This window comes from Haliotis cracherodii, unplaced genomic scaffold, assembly GCF_022045235.1.
Source record: "Haliotis cracherodii isolate W230 unplaced genomic scaffold, xgHalCrac1.p SCAF_10, whole genome shotgun sequence".
Taxonomy (NCBI): domain Eukaryota; kingdom Metazoa; phylum Mollusca; class Gastropoda; order Lepetellida; family Haliotidae; genus Haliotis; species Haliotis cracherodii.
The window spans coordinates 40,207,211-40,217,582 of NW_027266265.1; the positions used below are offsets into that span (position 1 = coordinate 40,207,211).

General features: G+C 41.0%; 1 protein-coding gene across 1 annotated transcript; it reads right to left on the bottom strand.

Annotated features, from left to right (window-relative positions):
* Positions 1 to 1,463: 1,463 nt before the first annotated feature.
* Positions 1,464 to 10,170, bottom strand: LOC139454378 (programmed cell death protein 5-like). The gene is made up of 5 exons (XM_071236043.1): positions 10,096 to 10,170; positions 6,725 to 6,836; positions 5,039 to 5,130; positions 4,804 to 4,875; positions 1,464 to 3,983 (listed from the first exon to the last, which is right to left on the bottom strand). Exons 1-5 carry the CDS (start codon positions 10,159 to 10,161, stop codon positions 3,936 to 3,938), a joined length of 390 nt encoding a protein of 129 aa, XP_071092144.1. The 5' UTR covers positions 10,162 to 10,170; the 3' UTR covers positions 1,464 to 3,935.
* Positions 10,171 to 10,372: the final 202 nt, after the last annotated feature.

A 10,372-nucleotide genomic window follows, 5' to 3' on the forward strand; every position in this document is an offset into this window, starting at 1 on the left:
TCATCAGGTTCAGATGCCATAGGTTACAATTAGAGTGCCTACAATAGAAGTGCAACATTTCCCTGTGGACAAAGTTGCACCGTGGTCTTTTGCTTTCAGGTCAACAAACCATCTTGCAAAAGTCTGCATCCAGTATCTAAGGGACATAACTCTACTATACCTATACATCAAGGGTGCAACAGGCCTTCCCGTGGCCCAAGTTAGCCTTTAAACTTGGCAACAACTTCCCCATTACTGGGAGATTAACAGACAGCTTAAGAAATAACAAATCACTTACAGTTATACATCTACACAGTAGGTCAATGTAAGTTACAACAGAACAGACTACGCGTGAAAATCCGGGGTAGAATTGGCCTTCAGCAACCCATGCTTGCCTTGAGAGGCAACTATGCTTGTTGTAAGATGGGACTAACGGGATTGGGTGGTCAGGCCTGCCGACTTGGTTGATGCATGTCATCGTATCCGAATTGCATGGATCTATGCTCATGATATCAGTCACTGGATTGTCTGGACCAGACGTGATATTTTACAGACCACTGTCATATAGCTGGAATATTGCTGAGTGCAGCGCTAAAAAACAAACAAACAAACAAAAAAGACAAATAAAATTAATTTCTAGTTTAAGTGTAATAAACTAACAGGTGGTTCTTTTGTATTTTCACCATCCCAAGGGGAATCTGGAATTAATGAATGGTCCCCAGCAACCAATGCTGGTCATCAGAAGATGGATTGGGTAGTCAGGGTCATACGTGACATGGGTGATAGCGTATCAACAAACTGACAACCTGACATCAATCATTGGTTTGTCTGGTTCAGACTCAGTTATTTACTGGTCACCATCGTATCGCTGGAATATTGCTGTACCGCGCTAGACAAACAAATCAGTTCACTGGGTGCACTGAAGCATGGTGGTGGTTGTTTTTGTCTGGGGGACAAATGATTCAGTCTACAGTTCCTATATCTGTTTCAGTCAGCTGTCACAGTTCAGTTTTGTTTTGTGTGTAAACAGCCCCACCCAGCAATATTCCAGTAATATGATGGCAGCCTGTAAATCGAATCTGGACCAGACAATCCAGTGACTGGTATTGTGAATAATGATCCATATCATCATGGCGCAGTGACACACCATCAACCAAGTCACCTAGTCTAACGGGATCGGGTGGTCTGGCTCACTGGCTTGGTTGATGCATGTCATCATATCCCAATTGCGTGGATCAATGTTTGATCAATATTGCTGAGTGCGGTGTTAAGCAACAAACAAATAAACAAACAAACAAACATAGTCTAACCAGCCGATGCATTTTGTCACCTCTTTCGACCTGCAGAGGTTGCTGGGGACCAACAAGGGTTGCATTTCCAAGGAAGGGAGATTGGCTTCAGTATTTCTCAGTGATGGCACAAACTATCTGTATGAAGACACTTGATGTTCTGTTGGTACATGTAACCATGACAACGCACATGATAAAGAATGTTTATTTGGGCTGTAACATCACTTCATCGAACAATACAAAGCAATGAAATGGCACACATACATAACATGTAAAAACATGGATACCGGGTAGACTACTGACAATCCAAGATATGTACCACTCGCTTCTGTCATCAGGTTTCTCTAAAATAGTTTGGCAGACTAAAAGATTTACTTGAGTATGTTTTTCACACCACTTTTAGCAATATTCCAGCAATAGAACGAAGGGGACACCATCAATTGGCTTCACATGCAGTGAACCGAACCCGGATCTTTGATGTGATGAGCAAACACATGTACTACTTAGCTAGTGGCAACCCCCAACAATAACTGGTATTGATGTATTTCTAATTACAGGTAGAAAAGGTTTCCTTTAATTACTAATACTACTACAACGGTTAGGTTTTTATCCATTAACAATTGTCAAATGCAAAAATCATGTACGAAAATATATAGAATGTTCCACATTCGCCAGTTATACCCTATACACTTTATGATTTTCTATTTGAAACCAGCTAAGGAAACTACATACTACAGACAAGATGGATATTGTGAACTGACAAAAATAACATAGGTAACCATGGCAACCACTGCTGCATGTTCATTATCAAATCTGAACCACACAAACAAGTGATTTATTGCATGAGTAAAGTTCTTATTTAGCCAGGTCATATATTGCATAACCATGGTAACCAACGAAAACATTACCTGCAATACTGAATGTGGAGTTTATTAAATTTTATATGATCACCATAGAGTTAGCTATTCCTTGCATAAATGGAATAAAATTGAGTTTTGTATAATAACTGGTGCCACTGCCTACTGGTTGACCAGGCAGATGAGTGAGATGGGGGGTCACTCAACATGCTCAAATAGTCCACCCTTCAAGCTTCTGACAAACGAGTGAGAGAGTGAGTTTGATTTTATGCCGCTTTTAGCAATATTCCAGCAATATTACGACTGGGGACACCAGAAATGGGTTTCACACATTGTACCCATGTCAGGAATCGAATCCAGGTCTTAGGTGTGACGAGCGGATGTTTTAGCCACTTGGCTACCCGACAGACCTCTGACAAATGAATCAGATAGACCCCAAAATACACTCCACAATAGCACACTTTAAGGAAATATGTATTTCTGAGACATCGTTCATGACAGTTAAGGGGCTCCTGTCTCTTCATCACGTCACACACTGAGTCACCAGTCCATGATGAAGACACCGCTGAGTTATATATAGTAAGAAGTAGCTCCCATAGAGTAAATTATAAACACACTTCTCCATTGCTTAATAAGATACAATGGCTGCATCAATACTTAACTGATTTTGAATATGTTCCTCCATCACCTTTGAATACATACAACCGCTTTGCTGTGTTATAATGAAGTACATGTCTATATTTAGTCTGCTAATGAAATGACATTATTTATCACTCATTAAAGTCAAACAAACCCGACTCCATACAGAGCTTTGTGTGAAGCCTACATTGCCTTATAGATGTGTAAAAGCAATGTGTAGAGCTGATGATTGTATGGCTATGACAGAGAGGTGCTGTCATGTGTGCAATGTTATCTGAGCACTTGGTAGATTCCCTCTCGCTGGAACCAGGCTGTCTTAAAAGTTCAAAATGGCGATTGTGTTGGTGTTGGTGTTGGTGTTGGTGTTGGTGTTGGTGTTGGTGTTGGTGTTGGTGTTGGTGTTGGTGTTTTGGTGTTGGTGTTGGTGTTGGTGTTGGAGGTACATATTGTTACATACCTGTGAAGTAATGACAAGGTAATGGCTATGAGTACATGGATTCAAGCTACAGATTGTTTTTTTTAAATACAACCAGACAGGCAACATGGCAGTGCTGATACAGGTACAGAGCAGGATATTTGGAAGAAAATTGTGATGACAGAATGGACTCCTCCACAAGTGTTGGCAGAACGGATTCATCCGCAAAAGAACTTATTATGGACAGGAACTATAGTACAGGGTCCGTAACCATGGATTGAGGCAGTTGGCATGGAAACTACCACACTTCCAACAGTGTTCAAACCCAATTCATTTCAAAATTAAGGACAAATGGAAATAATTAAATTTTGAGTATTTTACATCTAAACATCAGGTAAAGGACAGCTGACCTGTGACTTTCATACTGCTCAAAAAATGCAAGCTGGTTTCTAGGAAAACTACCGGAGATCATAATATGGTACAACTACCACAGAGCTCCAATATATTCAATAGTAAACCATCCATTATCATTGCATAATTCACATGTGGTTGATACTGGTTACCATGGATATTTAATTGTCCAATCAAGGGGGAACAGAGAAGCACTGGTCAGTTTCCAGGGGCTACAATCAAACTGTCCAATGAGAATGCCCTGTGAGTATCACAGGTAGTTTGCTGCCTCAACACAGACGAGGTCCCATCTTGCGTGCTCTGGGCTGCTGTCATGATGTTCACAAAGTACGCACAGCTCTTCCGCTACATGTCGTCGTCAGAATCATCCATCTGACACCGTCGCCGGTCAAACTGAAGTAAGGAAAGCAGGCAGTTAACACGGATAATTCATTACCGAGAGATGTCAATCCCAATAAGGAACATCTTAGAAAATTAGGGTGAAACTTTGATAAAGTAAAAAGATAGTGAGGTGAAATGGGATTTAATGTTGTGTAAAAAATAATATTATGGTACCTTGGGTATTCATTATTGTAAATTTTACAATAAATTGTATATTTATTTAAGTATCCTATCTCACAACATCTTCCCGAGGCAAGGGAGTTAACTAACTGTAAAAGTCCAGTTTCCACCCTTGCCGAACTAAGCCGAATTTCTAGGTTCGATCGTAGCGCCACCAGTGGCTATTAGAGTTATGTCCCTTCTATGTCCCTCCTGTTGACCAATCAGTTTATACCTCTGATATCACTTGAATTTGTAACAAACAAAATGGCCGTACCCAGTGAAGGCAATCTCATCGATAATCAAGATCTATATTGTAATAGCACGGGTCTGTAACACCAGAAACTTACAGAAACTGTTGGATATAAGTGTGTGTGCTTGTGTGTGTGTGTGTGTGTGTGAGTGCACTAGTCCGGACTGATGCCGATTTATAGTGCTAGCTCACTGAGATACCATGCCGCAGTTTAACATGTATACCCCACTCAGACACATTATACTGACTCCGAGCCGACCAGTCCTTGTTTCAGCACCTTAATGCTGAGTGCCAGACAGGGTAACAACAAGTACCATCTTTTAACGTCTTATGGTTTGACGCGGCCGGGGATCAAACCCCAGGGGGACGCTCTACCACAGGACCACGTAGGCGGTCTGACTAGGTAAGAAAGACCCTCACCTTGACTGTGGTCTTCTTCTGGGTCTGTTCACTCACTTTCTCCAGCAGGCCAATCAGCTGATGCTCATCGAGCTGAAACATAACATACGTATCACACATGTGGTATAGGGTGTCATTCATATTGAAATGTCCACTCCAAAGTATCACGATATATCAGTATACTGATAAATAACAAACTTAGTTACTCTGCAAACTTCAGAAATGGGTTTCAGACAAGGCTTTCTACACGGGTCACCTTAGTTTGTATTTGTCCAGTCCGCGTCATCTGTACAAGGAGGTTCTCCACCATCTGAGCCTTCTCAGGTTTGGCCACGGCTATCGTGTTTACTGAAACACATATACAACTGTGTTGGAACAAAACTCTTACCTGCTCAGAGGTACACACAAAAAGTTACAAACATTTCCTCTAGTGCTTGGATGGGTAACTCGGGTTCTCGGGTCGGGTGGGTACTGAGTAGGACCAGAGTACCCACAGGGCTACCCGGACCCTTGGTTAGTCACATGATATATTGTTTATTGACAAAACTTATCTAGAACTCTATGCTTACACTACAAGTCACTACATTCACATTTCTTTCTGACTATGCACCCATTCCTTCTTATTTATAGTCTGAATAAAGATCAAATTTTAGTCAACTTCAGCGTATGCATGACCAGATTGTTTTATACATGTATCTAAATACATTTTGCCAGGGCTAACATCAAACTTTTCCCGATCGGGCGTTTTGTACCTATTTCTTGAGACCTAAAGCGGTTACCCAGGTAGGGTCAGATAATAGGGAAGTGGGTACCCCCATAGTAAATTTGGACTCATCCCAGCCCTGATTTCCTCACTGTCACTCACTAAATCGAATTCAAATCGAACTGTTGTCACGAATAGTACCGGTAATATGTCTGCTTTCTACGCGGGTGAATCCTAGTAGCATTTTTTAAACCATAGCTGATGCTATGGGTGTTAATCTATTGAAAGAAGGTCAATACAATGCATTTCTTCCTTCTTATTTTGATCCTTGTGACGACCATCCAAGAATAAAGTTTCCAGCTCAAAAAAACCATTTGACCCAGATATTACCCAGCATCACCATGGTGACCACCTGACAATGGGTCACACAACAAGGCACTCCCTGTAATCAACTCCAAGCTACCTGGTCACATGACATACCCTGCCACATCATTCTCTTTCTCAAAGCGGGTAGCCTGGTGTAACTGTGACGTAGGCATGGTAGGGCACATAGCGTGTGAGACAGGATAAGTATATAAATATAAATATACAATACAAAGAGAAAATGTTTTACGCTTTGCCATTTTTTAAATTTAGAAGTTGCTGTAGGTAACTATGTTGATATGATTTCTGCATATTTTCTGGACTCCATATAAATGAGCATGTAAGTTATCATCACAGTGTTTTCGATTCATAACAACATCATACACAGTTCACCAAGGTACATTATAAGGCCTGGAAAAAATGAAGGTGCTCCAATTACCAGAATGTCCCCTATGATGCTAATAAAATGAAGGTGCTCCAATTACCAGAATGTCCCCAATGATGCTAATAAAATGAAGGTGCTCCAATTACCAGAATGTCCCCTATGATGCTAATAAAATGAAGGTGCTCCAATTACCAGAATGTCCCCAATGATGCTAATAAAATGAAGGTGCTCCAACTACCAGAATGTCCCCAATGATGCTAATAAAATGAAGGTGCTCCAATTACCAGAATGTCCCCAATGATGCTAATAAATGGTGCCAACCCAAACATTTTTATTCAGTGGCACTCACTCTCACATGACAAAACACGCAAACCATTGTCAACTCAGCAGTAGTTCTCATAGTTAAAAGTTTGCTTTTTGAAAAAGATCCCAACTACCACATTTTATTTGGCCTAAAATTTGTCTAAAAGCTGTAAAGTTCCTGTGCTCACATCTTGTCCTGGCAGACTGGTCCAGCACCTGACTGAGGATGGAGTTCTTCATATCCTGTGCCTGTTTCTGAGCTTGCTGCTGTTCCTCTTGAGAGGGACCACCGCCAGATCCCTGCAGTTCACAACAATAGACGCTTGTTAATAAGGTTCAAGTATTGGGAGACTGAGGTCATAGCCATCCTCAATTATCAAGTGTATCATATCTTCATTCAATTACCATAAACACCCTGGACCCATTCGCCACTATAGCTTTGTATTGAGTCCAGTTCTAATGACACAGCGCTAAAAACAGATTCATGACTGATTCGAGCAATGCTATCACCAGTACTGAACTTGACTTTTGTGTGTCTTCTCATTTACAACCTGTTCATCTTGAATCAAAAGCACATTCCTCCCCTATCTTAGCAGGCTTAGTACTCTGGGAAAGTTTATTTACAAAGGTCTTATGATGTAATTAAATATAACAAGGGCCAATTATCCAAAGACAACTGCAATTTTGCCGCAAATTTATATCTTTGTTGAGTGAGTGAGTGAGTGATCCAGAAATGAGATCTATGTTGAACTGTCAAGGAGTGTATTTTGACTGGTTGTTGATTTCAACATGTTCAAGCTTGTGAGTGAGTGAGTTGGGTTTAACGCCACTTTTAACAGTATTCCAGTTATATCGCAGCTTGTCAGCTAAGTGGGAGGAAAGCCCCAAGTGATGCAGGTCTCAGACGTTTACCACTTCGGTGAAACCCACGAGCACAGGTATGGTGCTGACAAGCCTACAAACATAATCGGGGCGAACCAGGATTTCGAACCCACAATCATAGGTTTCTGACGTGCCCAAGGGACGCAACTCTGCACAGCGAATCGCGGCGCCTTGGACGACTGGGCCACCTGTGCCCCCTTGTGAGTGAGGAACATTCTGTGCAAAGTTGGTGATTAGAGAAATGGTGCTGGTGACATCACTTCTGAAATGAAGCTGTGGCAGCAAATGCGACCATGGTAGTTATAATAATAGAATGGAGATATAATACACTGAACAATGAAGGATGGGTCATACCAATAACTTTGAGAAGAAATTCAATATCTCATATCAATATACAGTCAAGTCCCGTTAATCCGACATTGTTGGTTGCATGTGATTATGTCGGATTAACGAGTATGTCGGGTAAACGAAAACGTTCGTGATCGAAAATCGGACGGCTACACGATAGATAATCATTCAAACATGATATCAGTTGTAATAAAAAAAACAGGAAAAAGACAATATTCATATTGTTATGTGAGGTGAAATGGGGTTTAACGTCGCGTCCAAGATTATTGCACTTATATAGCGCCGTCATGTACGTGTGAGTGTTTGTGTGGCTGCTTGTACTAGTCCGGACTGAAGCCGATTTATAGTGCTAGCTCACTGAGATACCATGCTGCAGTTTAACATGAATACCCCACTCAGACACTGTATACTGACAAGTCAACCAGTCCTTGTTTTAGCCCCTAAATACCAAGCGCCAGACAGGGTAACAACAAGTACCATCTTTTAACGTCTTTTGGTATGACGCGGCCAGGGATCGAACCCTGGACCTTCCGCTCTCTGGGCGGACGCTCTACCACTAGACCACGTAGACGGTCTCATATTTGTTATGTTACATTGTTAGCGGAATATGTTTTCTAATCATGCAACCTCTAAAGTTTAACACAATGTATGACTGATTCAAAATACTTTTTAAAGCATAGTCTGGAATGGAAGCAGCCAATTTGAAATTAGTGCCGCAATGCATAAGAAAGCTGCTTTCTTAGTGGCTATTGTTGACTTCCAGTCAGTAATTTCATTGGTCGGTCTAAGTTCGCGAAAGGTCGTTCTGACGTGACTTGTAATGAGATGTTCTCAGCGGTAGCGAGAACTTGTATCTCATTTTATGAGATTGAGGTAATCGAAGCATGTGATTAATTTTGTTTTGTTTATTTAAAGCAGGAATTGTTTATTGTTAAGCAAGTTTATCTCTGCAGCCGTTGAAATATGCAACTACTCGCCGTTTCGTCTCACATCAAAACACTGGTGTGTATTCGCAGGCAGATGACCATGGAGTTCACTGATCACTGTGTCGGATTAACGAGAATGAGTGATTTCGGTAATTCATTGCAAACTAGGTATGTTGGAGTGCGAGACTGTTGGATTAACGGGTCGAAATAGCACTGATTTAATCGGTTCCCATCCTTAGTGTCAGATAAAGCTGATTGTCGGATTGTCGAGTGTTGGATTAACGACACTTGACTGTAACATGATTATCAATGTGTGTGATGCATGAACATTGGCCTCAATATGGATATACTCAGTCATATTTTTATTCTTGTAGCATGCTCTATTCGCATTGTTAGTGTTTTTGTCTGTTTTTTTTAAACATGTTAAGTCCTTTATGGTGCACTTAGCAATGTCACTGAAAATCTAGACAAACCAGTGACTGATATTGAGAGCAATGCCCCACGCCGTCTCGGTAAAATATATGCAAATAAACCAAGTCACTGACCATGACAACATGATTCATTCAGCCACCTCTTTTGAAAAGCATATGCCACTAGGAACCTATTCTTATCCGAAATGCCCATTAAGTAGCATTGTGTGTGTATAATAAAGAATTGGTGCCCTTATCATTTTTTGTCATAAGATTGCAAGGAGGAGAATTACAGTCAGCTTTAGCCATGGTATTCAACATGTCCCAGAGAACAACGCATCTCTAGATTTTGGCATCAGCACCAACAGAATAGTACATGCACACGCTATGTTCATTCCTAGATTCACCGTGTTCATATTATTTGGGAATACACATTGAAAACTTGAGGGGTTGTTGTATGAACAGGTACTACAGAAATGTGCTCCAGGTACCTTCCTGTAAACGTATATAGCCATCTCATGGCCTGTCTATAATATAAGCTCTTGGTTGCTAGAATGAGTTGGGGATGGGTGGGGGTGGGTGTGGGGGTGTGTACAACAGGGGATCGATCATACCATGCACAGGGGTAAAAGATCACACACGTTATTTGCGACAAGTCACAATCAAAATCGTTTCTATGCAGCAGCACAGGGATTCGGTTCTGAATACGAAACCTTTCTGTAAATTGTATGCATCACTACCACAAGACGCGAGCCATGAGGGTGCCCATCATTCAAAGGCAGAGTCTTGGCTTTGACTGTTTGGGCTCCCCACGCCTCTCGACTACTTAGCAACTGTTAGATCCTACTGTTTTTGATTTGATGAGAAGTGTCAACTGATTTTGAATTTGTATTTTGGGGAAGTCGATTTGTTCTTCCATAGAAATTTTCTGTTCCCATATTAGGTTTAGGGCTTGTTAACATCACACGCTACAAGCTAAACGAATGTACCCACCCCATACTGTTGTTGAAGCTCGGCCATGCGGCGAGCACGAATAGCTTCCAAATCGTCGTCAGCCATGATTCTAGAATAAGCGGTCCTGAAAAGTTCAAAACTTGATCAGCGGAACAATCAATTTTATACTTCGTTAAAAATGAATACCAATGTCTAACAATTACCACATAACTTTCAGTATCAAAACAAGCCACAAATGTATGGTAACTAATGCTAAAATTAATCTTTCGATTTCATTTAGAGCCTTATCACGACCAAAAAACACTAATAATCAAAT

Bases quoted from the DNA above. Each gene is read 5' to 3' on its own strand.
- LOC139454378 (XM_071236043.1), bottom strand. From the start codon at position 10,161: ATGGCTGACGACGATTTGGAAGCTATTCGTGCTCGCCGCATGGCCGAG. The intron at 6,837-10,095 runs GTGGGTACATTC...TGTGAACTGCAG, and splicing joins AGCTTCAACAACAGTATGGG to GGATCTGGCGGTGGTCCCTC. The intron at 4,876-5,038 runs GTGACCCGTGTA...GTTATGTTTCAG, and splicing joins CTGGACAAATACAAACTAAG to CTCGATGAGCATCAGCTGAT.